This window comes from Ahaetulla prasina, chromosome 12 (genome assembly GCF_028640845.1).
Source record: "Ahaetulla prasina isolate Xishuangbanna chromosome 12, ASM2864084v1, whole genome shotgun sequence".
In the NCBI taxonomy this organism is placed as follows: domain Eukaryota; kingdom Metazoa; phylum Chordata; class Lepidosauria; order Squamata; family Colubridae; genus Ahaetulla; species Ahaetulla prasina.
The window spans coordinates 30390312-30412980 of NC_080550.1; the positions used below are offsets into that span (position 1 = coordinate 30390312).

The 22669-nt window shown below is 41.1% G+C and overlaps 1 protein-coding gene across 8 annotated transcripts in view; it reads right to left on the minus strand.

Moving 5' to 3' along the window:
- Nucleotides 1-22669, minus strand: part of CPNE2 (copine 2) — a 223973-nt gene that overhangs the window by 74145 nt on the left and 127159 nt on the right. For 7 of the 8 annotated variants that reach the window (XM_058155646.1, XM_058155648.1, XM_058155647.1 and 4 more), the window contains 2 exons: nucleotides 18834-18923; nucleotides 17494-17586 (listed from right to left, as the gene is read on the minus strand). The exons of the other annotated variant lie outside the window; for it this stretch is intronic. In XM_058155646.1, coding sequence (XP_058011629.1) covers nucleotides 17494-17586; nucleotides 18834-18923 — 183 coding nt within the window. The remainder of the gene's footprint in view (nucleotides 1-17493; nucleotides 17587-18833; nucleotides 18924-22669) is intronic. 8 annotated transcript variants of the gene reach the window in all.

A 22669-nucleotide genomic window follows, 5' to 3' on the forward strand; every position in this document is an offset into this window, starting at 1 on the left:
AAATCAGGGGTATTTTACCCCTGAATGAGACGCACAGAGTTTCTTCTAAGCAATTTCCTTTATTATTCCTCACTTACCATATTTCCCCAAAAATGAGACCCAACCAAAAAGTAAGCCTCAATGCATCTTTTGGAGCAAAAATTAATATAAGAGATGGTCTTATTTTCAGGGAAACACGGATACATACAGAAATCTTGCCAAGCTAAAGCAGGTACTTATACTATAAAACATACATTCTGGGACCTATTAGGGAGCAGCGATCTTCACCCTCTGTCAGGCCTGGAAACCATATTAAACTTTAGGTTTCCAGACGCTGCCACATTTTTATCTTGAGGGGAGGAGGGGGGGTTGAGGGGTATGGTAACATTCTTCCAGCGGTCAAGGTCGGATGGTGTTCACGTCTGCAGGAAGAGTGGCAAGAAGTTACTCGAATGAACTGGAAGAACGTGGGACCGTGTGATCATCAGAGGGGTCAGGGGTGGGATTTTTGGGGTTTGTATAACTGGGGAAACGAATCCGGAACTTCAGTTTTGGGAATTGCACTCATCGTGTGACAGTCTCCTCATGCTAGTAAAGGACTTTGAGAAAAAGAAAAGATGCCTCCGAGTCTCTTTTACGCAGAAGAGGTATTTCTGGAACCCTGACATTATTCCCAAAACTCTAAAAACTTTCTTTTACTAACGGTATCCTCTCCTCCTCTCAGAGGGGGCCCGTTAGAGGGGTGCTGGGCTGATCTCCATAACCTCCACAGCGGTGCAAAGACCCAGTGAAGATGGAACAGCAGCAAATTGAAAGCGTAGAAGGAGCCACGAAACAGGATTCTAACGATTTAATAGAAGTCACCTATTTCCCATCTGATGACAGGACCCGAAGCCCCGAAAAGGAAGAGCCTGCTTGTCCGCTTGGAGCATGCCCCAAGGACTCTGATTCATGGGTGAGCTGCCAGTCGGGAGAAAACATTTCCCCAGGGGGGAATGGAGAGCCCCCTCCCTCTTCTCAACCCCACTGGAGGGCAATAAAACCTGGAGAATCGGGAGAGTCCCTAGATTGGGACCTGAGAAACCCCCTGAAATCCCAGTCTCTATTAGACCTCCCTGAAACTTTTGAGCGGCTGGAGGTGAGACCTCGAGAGCCTTTATCTCAGCCTAGATTCACTTTCCCTCCCACCAGAGAGAGAGAAATTACTGAAGCTCGAAGCCGTTCCGATGAACGCAAGAAAACCCCCCCTCCCTCTTTCAAACGGCAGGAAATTCAAGCAGCACCAGAAGCTTTGGGGGGATCGCAACTCCCCCCTCCAATTGATCTTTCCCACCAGCAGAGGCCTACGCTGCCTCCAGCAACTGCTATCCCGCCTGGTGGGCGTTTTATCCAGGACAAGGGTGGATTCAGTATCAATGGCAACCAGCTAGTTCAGCCCCTTCCTTCCCTATGGGCCTCAAGGTGGTTGGTGTTTCATCTGCTGAACCGTTTCAAGGATTTTCTTCTCGGCAGCCAGGGGGAATGCCGCCCCCCTTTGCAGCCCAACAGCCAGCTACAACAGCAGCAACCCCACCCACGCAAATCCCTCTACGGCATCAAGTAGGCCAGCTAAACCCCTGCACCCCCACCAACCCCTCCCCTTTCAACCCAACCTTTGATGGGAATCCACACCACCTGGCTTACTTTCTCAGCAGAATTGAGGCTTACGCTGAACAATATAGACATCTATACCCATCAGAAAGAAGCCTAATCAACACCATCTCAGATGGAATGAATGTGGGGCTAGCTTCAGAGTGGATAGCACAGCTATACAATGAACATGCACCAGAACTGAATAATGTTCACGAATTTATGACACTGCTTCGCATCCGTTTTCAAGATGATGACCTAATTGCAGAATGTGAAACCACCTTAAAAACAATGAAACAGGGCAACAAACCGCTCAAACAATTTGTATGGGATTTCAGAAGAGTTGCTGGCAATCTTAGACATTGGCCAGAAGCCATTCTTCTTCATTACTTCAAAGACGCAATTGATCAAAACATCAGAAAGGCCTGCTCCACCAGAGGAATCCCAGAACAACTGAATGCCTGGTACAACGTGTCCATTGCTCTGGACAGAGAATTCAACCCCCTCCAAAGCCAATCACCAACTACAGCTCCACAAAGACCACCTACAATATCCTCCCCCTCCAGACCAACCACACCCTCCACCTTTCAACCCTCAACAATGATCAAATGCTACCGTTGTGGGAAACTAGGTCATCGGGCATCAGTTTGCCTAGCCCCAACACCCCTCCCACAGTATCAACCACCAACTGCTACCCGACCACGCAACCCCCCTCGAAAGAATCCTAATACCAGTCGCTTCGCGAGGCAAGCCATAGACCTCCTGCGTAACCTGCACTGGCTCCCAGTGGTCTTCCGGGTTCACTTTAAGGTACTTGTCATTAAAACGCTCCATGGCCTAGGGCCGGGATATTTATGGGACCGCCTACTGCCACCATTAGCCTCTCACCGACCAGTGCGCTCTCAGAGAGGGACTCCTCCGGATACCGTCAGCTAAACAATGTCGGCTGGCGACCTCTAGGGGAGGGCCTTCTCTGTGGGGGCCCCTACCTCTGGAACGAGCTCCTCTGGGGCTTCATCAACTCCCGATCTCAAGTCCTTCCGCGAGCTGAAGACGTTGCTGTTTCAAGAGCAGGACTAGCCTGAATGTAGTTTTAAATTGGGATTTTAAAAAGGGGTTTAAATGAGGTTTTAAATTTGTATTCAAAAGTTAGAGCATCAATTGAATTCAACTATCTATTCTTTAGCTGTTTTAATCTATTATATGTTTTCTGTTGTTTTTGTCTGTGAACCGCCCTGAGTCCTTCGGGAGAAGGCGGTATACAAATATAATAAATAAATAATACAGGCCACCCAGCCATGCAGAAGAAATAGATGAACTCTTTGCTAATCAATTAACAAATGCATGTAGGAAACATACCTCAGTAGTAATGGGAGATTTTAATTACCCTAATATCAACTGGGAGACAGTGGGAGATCGAACAGATTCCTAACCAACTTAGCTGGCAACTTTATTATCCAAAGGTAGAGGAAGGAACTAGAGGAAAAACTATACTGGACCTAATTCTTACTAGTAGGGAAGAAATGATAGAGGGAGTTGAAGTTGCAGGAAATTTGGGTGAGCGATCACATCATAGTGGAATTCAATTAAATGCAAACACAAGCAATAGAAAATAATCCAACCAGTGTCTTAAATTTTAAAAGAGCTGATTTTAACAAACTCAGAGAGAACCTAAGCAAAATTTCATGGATAAAAATTCTAAAGGAGAAAATGACTCAAGAAGCATAGGAAACACTGAAAAATATCATCATAAAAGCCCAGTCCAACACAATACTACTGGAAAAGAAAAATAAGAAATCCAAGAAGAAACCAGCATGGTTGTACAAACATCTCTTTGACAAACTGAAAGGCAAAAACTGTAAGTACAAAAAATGGAAAGAGGCACATGTAACTAAGGCAGAATATCAGCAGATAGCCCAAATATGCAAAGACGAAACCAGAAAAGCAAAGGCACAGAATGAACAAAGACTTGCCAAAAAAGTCAAAGATAGTAAAAAAAACAAGTTCTTTCAATAAATACATAAATAACAAGGAAAAAAAGTCAAGGAAACAGTTGGTCCACTAAAGAATAAAGATGGCAAAGAAGTAACAGGCAGTAGGAAGAAAGCAAAGTTGCTAACTCATTCTTTGCATCAGTCTTCACACAAAAAGCCCAACCTACTAAACACATAACTGTAAAAGACAAATTAGAAATAAAAATTAAAATAAGCAAGAAAATGGTTAGATCCATCTGATCTTGACAAATATAGATCACCAAGACCTGATGGATTATATCCCAGAATTCTGAAGGAGTTTGCAGATGTTATCTCAGAACCATTATATTATATTTAGACTTTAGTAAGGCATTTGACAAAGTGACTAAATTAATAGACCAGCAGTACCAATGCTGTGGACATATTATATTTAGACTTTAGTAAGGCATTTGACAAAGTGACTAAATTAATAGACCAGCAGTACCAATGCTGTGGACATATTATATTTAGACTTTAGTAAGGCATTTGACAAAGTGACTAAATTAATAGACCAGCAGTACCAATGCTGTGGACATATTATATTTAGACTTTAGTAAGGCATTTGACAAAGTGACTAAATTAATAGACCAGCAGTACCAATGCTGTGGACATATTATATTTAGACTTTAGTAAGGCATTTGACAAAGTGACTAAATTAATAGACCAGCAGTACCAATGCTGTGGACATATTATATTTAGACTTTAGTAAGGCATTTGACAAAGTAGACCACAAACTACTTCTTGGTAAACTAGAAAAATGTGGAATAGTCAGCATTACCATCAGATGGACTTGTAACTGTTTGTACTGTACTCAATGAGTAGTCTTTAATGGTACCACATCCACATGGAGGGAAGTAAGCAGTGGAGTACCAGAAGGTTCTGTCTTAAGCCTAGTATTCTTCAATATCTTCACAAATGACTTAGATGGAGGAATAGAAAGGGAACTCATCAAATTTGCAGATGACGTTAAGCTAGCAGGAATAACCAACACCCCAGAAGACAAGCTCAGGAGCCAAAAAGATCTTGACAAATATAGATCACCAAGACCTGATGGATTATATCCCAGAATTCTGAAGGAGTTTGCAGATGTTATCTCAGAACCATTATATTATATTTAGACTTTAGTAAGGCATTTGACAAAGTAGACCACAAACTACTTCTTGGTAAACTAGAAAATGTGGAATAGACAACATCACCACCACATGGACTTGTAACTGGCTGACAAACTGTACTCAATGACGCCAGCAGAAATGTCTGGACTAAGAAAATACATTGACACTAACCTAGCCAGAGGGTTCATTGAACCAGCAAAATCACCTGTAGCTGCGCCTGTGCTATTTAAACAAAAAAAGATGGTTCACTCAGATTATGTATTGACTTCAAAAATATCAATGCGATTTGCATACAAAACACTTACCCGTTGCCACTTATGCCGATTTGTTGAACCACCTATCAAAAGGAAAAATTTTCACCAGATTGGATTTAAGGGAAGCCTATTACCGTGTCCGTATCAAGGAAGGTGATGAATGGAAGACGGCTTTCAATTGTCCCTTGGGTAGTTTCCAATACCGTGTCATGCCCTTTGGTCTCCAAGGGGCCACAGCTGTCTTTATGCAACTAATTAATGAAACCCTGCACCCCCATCTCTACAATGGGGTTCTTGTCTACTTAGATGATATTCTTATCTACTCAGACAATATGGAACAACACATCAAATTGGTCAGACAAGTTCTTAAAAAGCTCCTAGCCGCCAAGCTATATGTCAAACTTTCCAAATGCGAATTCCATAAGGAATCCCTGGACTACCTAGGTTACCGGATATCAAACAAAGGTATCGAAATGGACCCGGGCAAAGTGAAAGCAGTGTTGGATTGGCAACCACCACGCACACGTAAGCAACTTCAAAGTTTCTTGGGGTTACAAATTTTACCGCAAATTCATTCCTTCTTTCGCAGAAGTAGCTCTACCATTAACGGAATTACTAAAAACTGGGCCATCACCCACCAAACCCAAACCTAACCAACCCCTACCTTGGACAATGGACTGCCAACGTTCCTTTGAACACCTGAAACGCCTCTTCTCGATGGAACCGATTCTTCAACACCCGGATCCAAATAAACCTTTTGTGGTCCAAGCTGATGCAAGTGATGTAGCAATAGCCGCTGTCTTACTACAACAGGATACCGAGAACAACCTTATGCCCTGCGCATACGTGTCTAAAAAATTGATGGACACTGAACGCAGATGGGCAGTTTGGGAAAAGGAAGCCTTTGCGGTATGTTGGGCACTCCTCTCTTGGAGGCACTTCCTTGAAGGGGCGAAAGAACCATTCGAGGTGTGGACTGACCACAAAAACCTCGAATACTTAAAAAAAACCCCAAAGCTTTCTCCCAAACAAGTTTGATGGGCTCAGTTTTTCAAGCGCTTCCATTTCACCCTCAAATACATCCCAGGCGACCAAAATCTACTGGCTGACGCTCTATCTAGGAAACCACAATTTGACAGCCAACGCGAAGAGTTAAAATCAGCACTCACTGATGATGCTTGGTTTAAGGAAAACTCGCCACACCTCACCTTAAGGGATGGGATACCCTGGAAGGGCACAAAAATTTATGTACCCGTCACTATGCGGTTGTCAATACTACAGAGAAGCCACGACTCTCGCCTAGGAGGTCACTTTGGGTATTTAAAAACTCTCCACTTGGCCAGAAGACAATTCTGGTGGCCGAAAATGAAATCAGATGTGGAAGACTATGTCAGGAGCTGTGCTACCTGCGCCACCATGAAGGCCAGACCAGGGAAACCCCCTGGACTCCTACAACCCGTAGCCGAACCCACCCGACCATGGGAAGAGATTGCCATGGATTTTATTGTTGAACTCCCACCTAGTGGAGGTAATACAGTGATATGGACCGTAGTGGACTTATTCTCTAAACAGGCCCATTTCACTGCGTGCAGCGGATTGCCATCGGCTAGAAAATTAGCAAAGCTCTTCCTCAAACACATCTACAGACTGCATGGAGTTCCAAAAAGGATAATATCCGACAGCCAGGAGGGCGAAAACTGCTTCCCTTGGGGTCTGGAGGCTGGAAACAGGCCTGTTTCCAGACTTCCAGAACCTCTGGAAAGCCCATTATTGACTCTCCCAGAGATCCTCCATGCGGCCCCTGTACTTACCTGGAATGATGAACGGGCCACATGGGAGGGGCGGGGTGGTGGCAGTGGGAGACTCCAGGGGTGGCATTTGGGGGTTCTCTGAATCACAGCGATCCTTGGCTAGAGGATCGCCCGAACCCTGCCAAACCCCCAGGAGCCCACCCCTGATCATATGATCCCCTTTTGCAACCTTCTGACAGGCAAAGTCAATGGGAAAGCCAGATTCCCTTAATAACCATGTTACTAACTTAATAACTGCAGTGATTCACTTAACAACTGTGTCAGGAAATGTTGTAAAACGGAGCAAAACTCAAGTATGTTTCACGTAGCAACATAAATTTTGGGCTCAATTGCGGTTGGAAGTCAAGAGCTACCTGTATCTACCCTTCACTGCCTCTTTGCCTTCTGAAATGCAGTCCCTCCCTCCTGGGTATCCAGACTACATCCATCACACTCAAGATCTCACCTGACACCCCACCCCCCTGGTCTTCCCCTCAATAGATCTGTTTCCCCTGCTACACCTTCTTATCCACACACCTCTGGATGCAACCCTTCAAGTTAGCTCTGGGCAGGCGCTGGCAAGAAATGTGTGTTGGCTTCAGTCCAGAGCATTGTGCCAGGCCATGTAGCATCCCTAAGGTTTCCCAGTGTTTTGAGATGGGTTGAACATCTACCTGAGCTATTTACAGCCAGCAACTACGTATAGAAGCCGTCAGTTCCAGACAGAAACCAACGTAGAAGCAGCAGATGAACGCAGTGGGGCTTCAAGTTGAAATGAGGAAGGATGTGATTACTCACTAGGTAAACAAATGCAGATATCCATTTTATTTTTAAGCTCCTTACGCAGAAGCACAAGCTAGGATTGAGAAAGGCATAAATAAATAGCAGCCTAGAAGACAAAATTAAATTGCCGTTTCTAGCCTCCAAAGAGCTTTGAAGTAATAACTGCAAATGGTCATTTAAACAAGAAATCTGCTGATGCTTGATGTTCCTACAAAAGGACTGAACTTGCCTCACAATTTAGAGAGCGTTTTCTTTCAATCTTGGAGCAATAAAGAAATTATGTTTTTTTAAATGACCTAAATTGTGAGATTGTGGAATTCTCCATTAGCTTCCAATTCATGAATTTAACACAGTAGGTTAGAAGCTGGCTATTTACCAATAACCTCCGATCTGTTTATTTCATTCAGTTATTGAATGTATACCTTGTCTCTCCAAGGTGGTAGAGATAGCGCTTCCTCCCCCCAATATTTTCTTGCAATAGCCCTGTGAGGTAGGCTGAGCTAAGAATGAATGACTGTTTCAACCTTCCATAGCTGGGACTTCCTTGGTTCAGGGTTGGGGAACCACAACTTTTATGACTTGTGGACTTTATCTCCCACAATTCCTGAGCCAGCTATGCTCTGGGAGTTGAATTCTGGTAGCTGGAAGTCCACAAGTCATAAAAGAGCCATGGTTCTCCAATCCTGCCTTAGTTGATGGGGACTAGAATTCTCCTAGTCCAGTACTTTAAACATTACCCCATCCTCTTGAACTGAGATGGAAGGTCTGGCCCCAAACTCCCAAATCCTTCCATAGCTGAGGACAATCTAAAACACTGATCTCCCTAGTTCTGGTCCAGAACCTTCACCATGCTCCAGAAGAGCCCTCTGATATTCTGGAATACTAGCTTATGCAAACTCACATTGCCTGTCTTAACCAAGATCCTCAAAGAACCAAGACATTCAAAACAAAGGGAGAATTTGAGCTATGGCCCAGTGAAACATAATCAGAACTTTGGAGAGCTCCCATAGGAAGTTACAGGTGGATTTTTTTTGTCTCCTCTTTCATTCAAATCGTGTCTCATTCTTGGAAACTACTTGGACAAATCCCTGTAGTTTACTGGGCAAGGTTTTTCAGAGGTAGTTCACCACTGCCTCCAAAAAAGTCAGGTTGCATTAACAGAGGGATAGAAACAAGATTGTGTGAAGTATTAATACCACTTTATAAAGCCTCAGGAAGATCGCACTTGGAATGCTGCATCCAGTTTTGGTCACCATATTACAAAATAGATGCTGAGACTCTTGAGTGCAGAAAAGAACAACAAAGATGATTAGGAAAGCTAAAACATGTGAAGAACGGTTGCAGAAGTTGGATATATGTGTATGTCTAGCATGGTGAAAAGAAGGACTTGTGGTGACATGAAGCAGTATTTCAGTATTTGAGGGGCTGCCACAAAGAAGGGGGGGGTGTCAAACTATTTTTCAAAGCACCAGAAGGCAAGACAAGAAAAAATGAATGGAAACTAATCAATGAGAGAAGCAACCTAGAACCAAGGAGAAATTTCCTAACAATGAGAACAAGCAACAGTGGAATGGCTTGTCTTCAGAAGTTGTGGGTGCTCCATCACTGGAGGCTTTTAAGAAGAGACTGGACAGCCATTTGCCTGGCATAAGGTCCCCAACTTGGGCAGGGGGTTGGACTAGAAGACCCACAAGGTCCCTTCCAACTCTGTTATTCTATATTCTATGTTCTAAATTCCTTGGTAGCTGTCAGCACAAGAAACCAGGAGCCAGGACAGAGTTCAAAAGCACTGCAACTTTATTCCATGCAACTTGCTGACAAGAATGTGACCTACTAAGGGTCAAGGCAAGACCATTGTTATTTTGAGGAGTTGCCGCACCTCCATAGTCACATGATCAAAATTTGGGCACTTGGCAACTGACTCATATTTATGACGGTTGGAGTGTCCCAGGGTCATGTGATCCCATTTTGCGATAGTTTTACCTTCTATATATATAAAAATGGCTTTCTGTGTGTATATATGTTCCAGCATAACTCTGGAATGCTTCGAGCAATTTCAACCAAATTTGGTACACAGATGACTTACTCTCTGGAAACAAATACTGTGGGGATAAGACACCCCTAACACCCCTCCAGGTGAACATAGCAGCTGTGCACCCAGCTGATCAGTCCTGGCGGCCTTCCACAGTGGCCATGTGCCACCCACTGGGCCATTCTGGATGGCGAGGAGGACCATTGCCGCCAGATGGGTGTTGGCCCAAGCAGTTACTGCAGTGGCCAGCCATCCACAGCCCCCACGCCGCCAGGCACCAGATGGTGGTTACCGGTGGGCATGGGCAGCTGGATGGACAGTGGGTGGGGACCCAAAGACCTATAGTGATTTTGTGTATGATTTTACTTTAGAATGTGTATACTGTACGTATACTTTTAAAAGCCTGTAAGGATTGGGATACATTAATACCCGGGCAACGGCGGGTTATCAGCTAGTGTCTTATAAAATACAAAGTGTTTACAGTTCCGTTCACAACCGTCACCCCCACCTTATGAAGTTATTCCCTGTCATTTGTACTCTACTTAATTCGAACTCTAGCCACAAATAATTGGGAGAAGCAAAATAATATATCAGGCTGCAATGCAAATTCCTAAACCCAACACCATCAACTGTAGGAGCAAGCCAGCAAGACAAACTTTCATCATCCATCAGTGGAGATCAGGAGAGAGATTTAATTGGGCAAAACTCAGTCTGGCAGAAGATGAGATGTTTGCTAACAAGGGTCACCACAAACACTTGATAATGAACAAACCAGCTCAAATCAAAACAACGAATGAAGGAGAATTGAAGTTGAAAAAGATTGATTTTTGGGAAATTGAGTTCAGAAGAAATAATCAGGAGGTGCTGGTTTTTTTCTCTCTTACAGACACATCAAGAAAGAAACACATAGGACTTCCTGTTTGGCACCATAGGTGATGGCGGTGATCTTTATGATCACCAACCTCTGGATTATGTGGAATCGCTAGGACAGCTTAAATCTGCTGTCCAGTGGTTCGAAAAACCCCTTCTTTGGGAGTAGAAGAAGTGGTGAGCTGAGGGCAGAGGTAGAACTTCCCTAAAGCCCCTGAGAAAAAAGGGGTTTGAAGGGTTAAATTCCCTCCAGCAACCCGAAGTGCTCCAGATCCGAGGATTTTTCTGCTTTGGCGGAACCAATCACCACGACCAAACGCCGAGATTTATTTTGGACAATAAAGGATTATACCGGACAGAACGAAAGTGGGAGAACTTTATGCAAGTAGCCAAGCCAATTCCCCGTTACTTTGTAACAAGTTTGAAAATAGCAAGAAAATGGAGGCGAATTGTTAACAAGCTAACGAGTGGAAAGCGAAAGTGATACTTTTAGTCCTTGCCATGGGCTGCTGGTAAATTGCATGTTATTTGCTACTTTAACTCTTTAACTCTTTGCTGCCTGCTGATAGAATCTAGGGGAGATTTTTAAATATTGCTTTAAAAGACTGTGTTTCTCAGAGGTTAAGAAGATTTAAAGTGAATATTAAGTTGGAAATAAATAAATAAATAATTTTATAGAAGATGGCAGCCAAACAGTTAAAGTCTACTGTAACAAAGGGCTCTGGAATTTCATCAGCTGGTGCCTCTCCAGCTCATACAGCAGAGACTAGAACATTGAACTTAGAGGCGGTACAAGAGAACTTAAAAGACTTTATGCAAGAAAAATTTAAAGTAATAACTGATGAGATGTCTGAAATGAAAGAGCAGATATTAGAAATTCAAGTGGGAAATAAAGAAGTTAAAGAAGGATTTGTAATTGCAGTACAAAGTTTGGCAACAAATGTGATTTTATTAGAAGAGGAAGTTGAAGAAATTAAGCAACATAATTCAAAATTAGAAAATAAAATGGATGAATTTCAAAGTAAAATGGAAAAAACAGATGATGAAATAGTTTTGATACAATATAGAAATATGGAATTTGCTCTAAGAATCCATGGTTTGAAAGAAAATAAAGAAGAGAATTTAAGGGAAATTTTTTCTGAAGTATTTGCTGAGATATTAGCAGCCCGTCCAGCAGATGTGGCTTATCAAATTGATAAAATATATCGTGTGAATTCTTGGATAGCAAGGCAAAAAAAGTTGCCAAGGGATGTTGTTATTTATTTTACAAATAGAACAGTGAGAAATCAGATTTTGCAAGCCTCATATAAGGGGGAGAAGATTCAGGTTGCTGGTCAAGATATTTTAATATTAAAGGAAATTCCACCAAAAATGTTAAGGGCTAGGAAGGAATTTGCCTTCCTGGTGAATGAACTTAAAAAACGTCAGATTGAATATAGATGGGATATTCCAACTGGTATAATAGTATATTATGCAGGGAAAGTACATCGTCTCAATACAGTTGGAAAAGCAAGAGAATTTTATGTTGAGGCATTAAAAGTTGGAAGTCTTCCTCCATTGGAAGCTAGAAGAAGGGAGACTGAAGTGAAGGAAAGAGAAGTGAAGCAGGTACAAGAACAGATTGTGATGGAAGAAGATTTATTACAAGTGTTGGAAATACCTACGACGGGTTCAGACTCAAAAGAACAAAGGCTGACAAGAGCTGCTGCTAAACGCAAGGAACAAGAGATGAAGGCACAACAACAACTGGCAACTACTACAACGGAAACAGTGGGAGGAGCAAGGCCTAAAGCAAAATGTGATCTGCGGCTAGTGTTCCAAAAGTTTCCTTTGGCCGATAATGGCAATTAAACTATTATCTTGGAATGTTAATGGTTTGAATTCACCACAGAAGAGAAGGAAAGTATTTCACTATTTGAAACAATTTAAAAATGACATTACCTGTTTACAAGAAACACATATTAGATCTTTAGACCAGAAATATTTGATAAACTCAAAACTGGGAGTACATTTTGTTGCCTCCTCTTTGGAAAAAAAAATGGTTTAGTTATATATATAAAGAAGGATATATCAGCAAAATTAATTGAGGTGGATAAGCAAGGAAGATACATTGCTATTGAACTTTTGTTGGAGGGAAAGAAGACATTATTAATAGGAGTTTATGCTCCGAATCAACAACAAGAAAATTTTTCAAGTTTTACATAAAAGAATAGTATTTTGGGATTATAAATCATATATATTAATGGGTGATTGGAATGGTGTGTTGGATACTCAAAAGACAAAAAAGTTTAAGGAAGATATCAAGCGGTAAATTACCAAAGGCTTTTTTTGAAATGATGGAGGACTTGGAATTAAGAGATATTTGGAGAGAACATAATACAGAAGAGAGGGATTTTACCTTCTTTTCTGACAGGCACCAATCATTTTTGAGGATTGATTTATTTTGATTACTAATGATTTGTATTCTAGAGTGAAGAAGACTAAGATTTGTTCAAGAACTCTATCTGATCATAGTCCGGTTTGGATTGAATTTGATCTGGAAAAGGAGGCTAGGAGATCATGGAGGTTGAATGAGAATTTGTTTAAATATGAACAAAATGTAAATGAATGTAAAAAGCAAATAAAAGAATTTTTTATTATGAATATGAAAAAAGAGACATCTATAGAGATGATTTGGGACTCTAGCAAGGCTTATATGAGAGGAAATCTTATACAAATGAATATTAAATACAAAAATAAATTGCAGAAAAAGAAAAAGGAACTGGAAGAGGAAATTAAAAAGAAAGAACAATTATTGATAAATAGCCCAGGAAATAGTAAAATAAAAGAATCAATAAATATATTAAGAGGTCAGTTTAATATGTTGATGGCAGATCAAGTAGCAATTAATTTACAATATGTAAAACATAATACGTTTAATAATGCCAATAAGCCAGGAAGATGGCTTGCCTATTTAATAAGGAAAAAACAGAAATCACGAACGATTGATAAAATAGAATATAGGGGTAAGGAAGTTTATCAAAAGAACTTCATTAAAAAAGCATTTTTAGAGTATTATAGTAAGTTATATACTAGGGATATGATTGATGATACAGAGATAGAAAGATATTTACAACAACAAAATATTTGTGAGCTTACAGAAAATCAAAGAGAAGAACTGAACCAATTAATTACTTCAGAGGAAATTTTGTTAGCAATTAAGCAACTTAAAATCGGTAAAGCACCAGGTACAGATGGTTTAACAGCTGTTTATTATAAAAATTTACAAAATGAGAGGGTTGAACCACTTAAAGAGTTATTTAATAAAATTCAAATGGGAGATGTTCCCCCTTCATGGAGGACAGCCTTTATTTCGTTAATACCGAAGGAAGATCGAGATGGTATTAAAGCAGAGAATTATAGGCCTATATCACATTCAAATACGGATTACAAGATATTTACCAAGATACTTGCTAATAGATTAATGCCAGTGATGAATCAAATAATTCATAATGATCAGTCAGGATTTATTAAGGGTAGGCAGATGAGATATAATGTGAGGCAAATCGTAAATTTACTTGAATATTTGGAACGAAACAACCAAATCTCAGTGGCATTCCTTTTTTTGGATGCTGAAAAAGCTTTTGATAGATTGGATTGGCAGTTTTTGTTTAAAGTAATAGAAAAAATGCAATTTGAGGATTATTTTATCCATGCAATTAAAGCAATATATCAGAAGCAAACAGCACAAATAATAGTAAATGGTGGGTTAACAGAAACTTTTAAAATTGGGAAAGGGACGAGACAGGGATGTCCCTTGTCCCCATTACTTTTTATTTTAACTTTAGAAATTATTCTGAATAAAATACGTGGTTCCGATCGAATAAAGGGAATTAGAGTTAAACATCAAGATTACAGATTAAGAGCTTTTGCAGATGACTTGGTTGTTACTGTATCTCAACCAATATACTCAGCTACTGGTTTAAAAGATATAATTGGTCAGTATGGCAAAGTATCTGGATTTAAGGTGAATCAGCAAAAGACAAAGATGATAACTAAAAATATGAATATACAACAAAAAGAAGAGTTAGAAAGAACTACAGGTTTTGAAATTGTTAAAAAGGTTAAATATTTAGGAATATATATTACAGCTTCAAATGTTAAATTATACAAAAATAATTATGAGGTATTGTGGCAGAAGGTATGGAAAGAAATGGAGAGTTGGAAGAAGTTACAACTATCTTTGTTGGGAAGAATAGCGGCTATAAAAATGAATGTTTTGCCCAGGTTTTTATTTTTGTTTCAAATGATACCGGTGCTTAAGAATGATATTAAATTACAGGAATGGCAAAAGGGGATTAATAAATTTGTATGGATGGGCAAAAAACCAAGAATAAAATTAAAAATAATGCAGGATACAAGGGAAAGGGGGGTGGTCTTAAAATGCCTAACTTAAAATTGTATTATGAAGCAGTTGTCTTATCATTAATTACTGATTGGATTAATTTAACTGAGGAAAGAGTTTTGAATATAGAAGGTTATGGTTTGTTATATGGGTGGCATGCCTATTTATTATATGATAAGAAAGTAGATAAAATATTTAAAAATAATATAATTAGAAATGCATTATTGAGGGTTTGGAGGAAATATCAATATAAATTAGATGGAAAGATTCCAATATGGGCAATCCCGAGACACATGATAGAAAATATAAATATATATCAAAAGATGGAGGTAGTTACCTATAAAGAACTTCTTTGTATGGAAAAGGGGGAATTACAATTAAAATCCAGAGAAAAGATGGGGGAAGAAGGGAAAAATTATACATGGTTCCAATATGGACAATTACAAGCTAGATGGAAATTAGATCAAAAAATAGGTGTTAAGCAAACTGAGGATAATTTGTTAAAACAAATGAGAGATCAAGGCCAACAGCATATTAAGAGGTTGTATAATGTATTAGTAGAAATAGACTCAGAGACTGAATTGGTTAAGGATTGTATGATTAAGTGGGCACAAAATTTTCAGCAACCAATAATGTTGGAAACTTGGGAAAGAATTTGGGTGAGGAATGTTAAATTTACACAAGCGCAAAATATGAGAGAAAATTTTTATAAGATGTTTTATAGATGGCATTTAGACCCCAACAAGGTGTCATGTATGTACCCTAATGTACAGGCTAATTGTGGGAGATGCGATTGTGAAGATGCCACTTATTACCATATATGGTGGACTTGTAAAAAAGTTAAAGCATTTTGGATTAAAGTATGGTGGATTATGCAGAATATTTTGAAAAGAAGATTAAGTTTACCCCGCAGTTCTTTCTACTAGGAATAATTATGGATTGTACAGCTATAGAGACTAAATTGATTTTGAACTTAATAACAGCCGCAAGACTTTTGATTGCTCAATATTGGAAGAAAGAAGAATTACCTACAATTGAAGAATGGACACTCAAAGTATCAAATCTGGCAGAAATGGCAAAAATCTCTGCTTACTTGAAAGACTATACACAAGAAAAATATATTTTAGAATGGAAAATGTGGATTGATTATATTCAAAATAAGTATCAGATAAAAAAATATCGAATAGCATATGAGTAAATTTAGGAAATATTTTGTATTAGATATATTTCTGAAGGAGAGGGGAATTGAGAGTGTGATTAAGTGTGGAGAGACTAGAGATTATAATTTAGGAATTATTTTAGATTATGATTGTTAGTTTTGATACCCTGCATTTTGTTCTGGGAAGTCGGGGTGGGGGGTAAGGGGGAGGGGAATTGGGGGGTTGAGGCTAGAGATGGAGTGATGATTAATGTACAGGGATTATTGAAGATGTATAAATATAATTAATGTAGGGCCGGGTCTGCCTAGTTACCATTTTAGAACGGTGGGGAGGGAGAAAAGAGAGAGTAGGAGGTAGGAAAGAGGAGAAGAGGAAGGAAGACGGGTAGAAGAGGGAGAAGGAAGGTGTAGGGTGGAGGGAGGAGAGGATGTAGATAAGAGAAGGAGAGGAAGGTCTGGAAAGTAAAAGAAGGTAGAAGAGGAAAGAGTGTTAAAAAGGGGGGTGGTGACTGGGCAAGCCCGACTAATTGTATATAACTGTACATTGAATGAGTTGTTTGACATGATTGTAAAAATAAAACTTTTTTATGAAAAGAAAAAAAAAAGAAAGAAACACATAAGGGGCTTTTTAATTCAATTCCACTCATTAAACTAAGACTGGTATCTCTGAATCACACATTAGCTGAACAAACTATTGGGACTTTTATATTGAAACAATGCATTTCATCTACAGTCAGAACTCAAAAATCACATATAACAGAGCCCTTTATTTGGATAAAACAATTCAGATGAGATCTACCTATAGATCCTCAATTTATGACCCCAATGGAGCCTTGATTTATGACCCCAATGGACCCCCACATCTCCATTTCTAGGCAAGGCAATGGTTAAAGTGAGTTTTGCCTTGTTTTACAACCTTTCTTGGCACAGTTGTTAGGTTAGTTATGAAGTTGAGTGAATCTGGTTTCCCCATTGATTTGACTTGTCTGAAGGTAGCAAAAGGGGATCCCATCACCCCAGGACACAGAGACCATCATAAATATGAGTCAGTTGCCAAGCATCTGAATTTTCATCATGTCACCATGGGGATGCCGCAATGGTCGTGTGAAAAACAGTCATAAGTCACTTTTTTCAGTTCTGTTGTAACAACCTCTAAATGAACTGTTGTAAGTCAAGGACCACCTGTATGTAAGTCTGATCAAGTTATACTGTAGAGGTGACTCAGAAACATGATATTATATTCCTTATTTTCTTCTTTTCATTTAATCTGTCTCTTGTATTTCACTTTTACTAATGTTTTTATGTTTTATTCTGTATGTTGATAAGGCCTATGGGCTAATCAAGAACACTAAAAAAAGAGAACTAAATAAATAAAATGGAAAGGTATCATGGCCACCATGATGTAAAACAGGAAGTTCAAACTTCTTCAGACTAGGGTAGTGAATGACAAAGCTCATATTCACATCCACAAATGTCCTTCAAAGCATACCACAGAGCCATCTTTGCACATCGTGTCAACAGAAGTCTGGAACTCCCCGATGAAATCATGTCCTCCATCATTGTCGTAGTCATAGCACACAATCTGGCAGAAGAAGCAGAGGAATGATCAGGATTTTCATCCATTTACTGAAGTCCCCAAAAAAGGAGCCCTCCAAATTTAAAAAGTTCACCCTACTTATGGAAGAGAAGAAATCCATGAAAGTGCTCATTTCTCCCAGAGGTAGGACAACTACTATCTTTCCCCAAAAATAAGACCGGGTCTTATAATGATTTTTGCTCCGAAAGACTCATTAGGGCAGGGGTGTCAAACTAGATTTCTTCGAGGGCCGGATCAGCATTGTAGTTCTCTGTGGGCTGGCGGGAAGAGAGGAGATGGGACGGATGCCTCCTGCAGCACTTTACCAGCCAAAACGGGCGGCAGCGGAGCCACACGTGCCCCCATGCCTCATTATTGGCTTCCCTGGCCTCCAGCAACACTCGGCCAGCAACACAGACCCCTGTGCTGGCCGAGTGCTGCTGGAGGCCAGGGAGGCTGAAATGGGCCGTGGCAGGGGGTGCATGTGGCCTGTTTTGGCCAGCAAAGGCACTGCGGGCTGGTCCTTTGATATTTCCAAGCCGGCCCCAGGGGCCAGATTTAAGAACCTTGCAGGCCAAATCCAGCTCCCAGGCCTTGAGTTTGACAGCCCTGCATTAGGGCTTATTTTCCGATTAGGCCTTATCTGGGGAAAATACAGTACTAAATGCATCTGTCTGGCTGACAATCTTAACTGGGGTTTATTTTTACCGTAGGGCTTATATTACGAAAAATCATGCTAGGACTTATTTTCCGGTTGGGTCTTATTTTCCGGGAAACACATTATTGCCCGGTACCCAAAGGTGCTTTTTCAAGTCACCCATGACTTGAGAATCTCCATAGACCTATTACCAAGTACCCAATTAACAGTCAAAAGTTGATGGATTAATTTCAGTGAATGTCTCATGAAATAATCTTTTCTATACCAACGTGTTCACATCCAATACATTCTATGTATTATTTTTCGTTCTACAAATCATAGTTTAAGATCTTCAGGTAATATGCATTAAGATGTTTTCTCATTGCCTAGACCAGGGGTGTCCAACCTTGGTAAATTTAAGCCTTGTGGATTTCAACACCCAGAATTCCCCAGCCAGCATGAGTGGAGACTACAAAGCCTGAGAGCTTTCGAGTTGGAATTCAACAGAGAAGAGTATACCAGGTTGGGGTAGGATATTCTAACGAAAATGTTATCTCTCAGCCACAGTGGAGGTAATGGATCTGAAATGGAAGAAGATGAAGAGGACAGACAATACCTTGATCTGCTTTTCTGTATCCCCATCACATAGAGAGATCAAAGGCACCGTGAATGGCTTCCATACAGGATCTAGCGTGTATTTAATTACCTGCAATGGGAAGAAAAAGCCAGCAAGATAAGAAAAACTTCAGATGATATTTATTTATATCCCTCTTTATTATTTTTACAAATAACTCAAGGCAGCAAACATATCCAACACATTTTCCTCCTCCTATTTATTTTTCCCCACAACAACAACCCTGTAAGGTAGGTTCGGCTGAGAGAGAGTGACTCTCTCAAAGACACCCAGCTGGTTTTCAGAGCTAAGGCAGGACTTGAACTCGTGGTCTTCTACTTTCTAACTGGTGTCTTAACCACTGGCAAAACTGACTCTTAATATTGTATTAATATCAATGCTATGACAATATCTGGACCAGGGCTGGGAGCAGTTATATATTTTTTACGCATTCCACTCTGTGATTGTACATAAATCAGAAGTTCTGCAACTTTCCTCATTCAACCACACCAGGAGTGGTATTCACTTACCTTCGCTACCAGTTTGCAAATGTGAGTGTGCACGTGTATGCACAGGGCCTTCCACGCATGCGCAGAGCATCAAAAACGTGGAAAAATGGCATCCAGGTGGGTGGATGGAGCCTCCTGCAGCCGCCGCTACCAGTTTGCCCAAACTGAACTAAAACCGGCTGAATACCAGCACTGAAACTCATCCTCTTGCAGAGAAGGCTGCTGCCCAGTAAAATATGGACAAGGATCCGTTTAGCAAGATGGACCGAGAAGAAAAGTTACAAGAATTCCAGCCACCGGAATTCTTTTCTTCAGAACCAATAATATCCTCATTTTCTTGGGCTATTTTACTGATAATGGGCAGTTGGAATAACCCTGAAGAACAGGAGGAAGAGCTGCAGCCAAGGAAACAGATTAAAGAAATCCCAGTCAGGGCAGAAATGTAATTTGAGAAAGCAGGTCAGTCTTAACTCCTCTCCTAATTCTTGAGAAGATAAAAAAGGGAAGTGGGGGGAGCACATTCAGACTTGCTTCCATTCAGAGTTAGAAGGGACCTTGGAGGTCTTCTAGTCCAACCCCCTGCTCAGGCAGGAAACCTTATATCTGTGATGGCGAACCTATGGCAAGGGGGCCAGAGGTGGCACCCAGAGACCTCTCTGTGGGCATGGACACTGTTGCCCGCTGCTCTTCCAGTTTCCGGCGCACATATGCACATTGGCCAGCTGGTCTTCACGTGTGCTCTGGCGCGCGTTCCTGTTTCAAAGATTCACAATCACTGCCCTATACCATTTCAGACCAATGGTTGTCCAATCTCCAATTCTGTTATTGTAATCTTCTAATGATATAGCATTAGCATTCATAATTCTGGCAACCTTAGTCTAGTCTGAAGAGTACATAAAAAGCTTGCAGCTATCTGTACATATCATGGATTCCTGAATCTTTATCTCAGCAGCCGTTACCTAAAGCAAAGTACTTAAAAATTGGGCAATGTCTCTTCGCTCAGATCTCTGCCCTCATCAAGCTCAACACAAGCTCTGCCAGACAAAGTCCTTGGGGTAGTGTCTGCCCAGATCAAGCACTGTTCCTTCCCCCGATTTACAAACTATACCTCTACGATGCAGCTTAAACCATTGCTGGCGGTTTTGGGGTTTTTTTGTACCATTTGTAATGCATTCCATCCAGTATTTTCTAAATTCCTGAAAGCAGAGCTGGGGGGAAGAATTTCATCAGACAAATATCTTTTGCACAACAATGCCATAATCAAAAGAGAGATGCAGATTATTTCAGATTACTCAGGAAACTTTAGGGAATAGCCAGGGGTGGGCTTCAAAACTTTTAGCAAGGGGTTCTTTGACCAGTTGCTGGGTGGGCGTGGCCATGGTAGGTGTAGCCTAGTCGGCCTCCTGCACCACGCCGGGGGGGGGAGCTTTTTGCCCTCCCCGGGCTCCAGAGGTTTTCTTCAGGCTTCTGGGAGCCCAGAAACAGGCCCATTTCTGGCCTTCCTGAACTTCCAGTAGGCTGGTTTTTCACCCTCCGTGCATGCCCTGCACTTACCTGCAACCAAAATGGGCTGTGTGGGGACTACAGGGAGGGGCAGGGCAGGGTGGGCAGGGCCAGCCAGTAGTGGGATTTGGGGGTTCTCCGAACTGCACAAAATCTCAGCTAGAGGTTCTCCGAACCCCTGCAAACCCCCAGCAGCACGCCCCTGGGAAGAGCTAAAGACTTTGCCTTAAATCAAAGCAAAAAAAAAAAAAGGACCGCTATCTCTGGACCTTGTGCCTAATGTTGGATCCCTTCAGCGTTGTTAGAGTCCAAAATGTAGACACACAACATCTCTCAGGGGTTGCAACAGACACAAGAGGCCTCAGACCAATAACTCTCTGTTGGCAATAATATATGGTGGTGCAGTGGTTAGAGTGCAGTACTGCAGGCTATGTTTGCTGACTGCTGCCTGCCTACAATTCAGCACTCTGAATCTCAGCAGGCTCAAGGTTGATCCTTCCAAGGTGGATAAAATGAGGACCCAAATTGTTGCGGGCAAGATGCTGGCTCTGTAAACCAGTTAGAGGGGATTGTAAATCACTATGAAGCAGTATATACGTCTGAGTGCTATTGCTATTGCTAATGTCTGTTAGGAAGTACTACTCCAGGGGTGTCCAACCTTAAGACTTCTGGATTGGCTGGGGAATTCTTGGAAGTTGAAGTATACAAGTCTTAAAGTTGTCAAGGTTGGATGCTCCTGTCCTACCCAAGACTTGTAAAATGTTCACATTCTCTAAAGTTCATAGAATCCTAGGCTCGGAAGGGACTTTTCAGGTCTTCTACTCCAACCCGCTGCTGAATGCAGGAATTGTCAAGATCCTGGATAATTGGCTGCCTGGTTATTCTTGAAGACCTTACATGAGGTCAGGAGGTAGGTTCTTCCACTGCTTAGGAGCATCCACTCAGGAAATAATCAAAGATGATTAGGGGACTGGAGGCTAAAACATATAAAGAATGGTTGCTGGAATTGGGTGTGTCTAGGTTAATGAAAAGAAGGACTAAGGGGTGACATGATAGCAGTGTTCCAATATCTCAGGAGCTGCCACAAAGAAGAGGAAGTCAAGCTGTTCTACAAAGCATCTGAGGGTAGGATAAGAAGAAATGGGTGGAAACTAATCAAGGAGAGAAGCAACATAGAACTAAGGAGGAATTTCCTGACAGAACAATTAATCAGTGGAACAACTTTCCTCCAGAAGTTGTGGATGCTCCAACACTGGAAGTTTTAAAGAAGAGATTGGACAACCATTTGTATGAAATGGTTTAGGGTTTCCTGCCTAAGCAGGGGATTGCAAGGTCCCTTCCAACTCTGTTGTTCTGTTCTGTTCTGTTCTACTCTACTCTAAATTCCTCATTTCAAATTTGGATCTCACTCTGTTAAGTGGTTCTTCTCTTATCCTCTGGAGTTCTGGAGACTAAATCCACATCTTCTTTCTTATGACCTCCCTTTATGTATCAGAAGACTGTCATCATGCCTGCCTTTAAGCCAGGGTGTCCAGCCTCAGCGACCTTAAGTCCTGTGGACTTCAACACCAAGAATTCCCCAGCCAGCCGTGAGTTGAAGTCTACACATCTTAAGGTCGCCAAGGTTGCCCCCACCCCTGCTTTAAGCCTTCTATTCTTTAATCTAAACCATTTCACTCAATGTCATGCAAATATTATTATAGTTTACTGGTGGTTTCTTAATAAAAAGTTTTTTCTCAATTCTGGAGTCCTGCTTTGTGATTTTTTTTTTAATCTAGATAACCAGGATGGATGTGCTCCAGTGGTGGGATTCAAAAGTTTTTACTA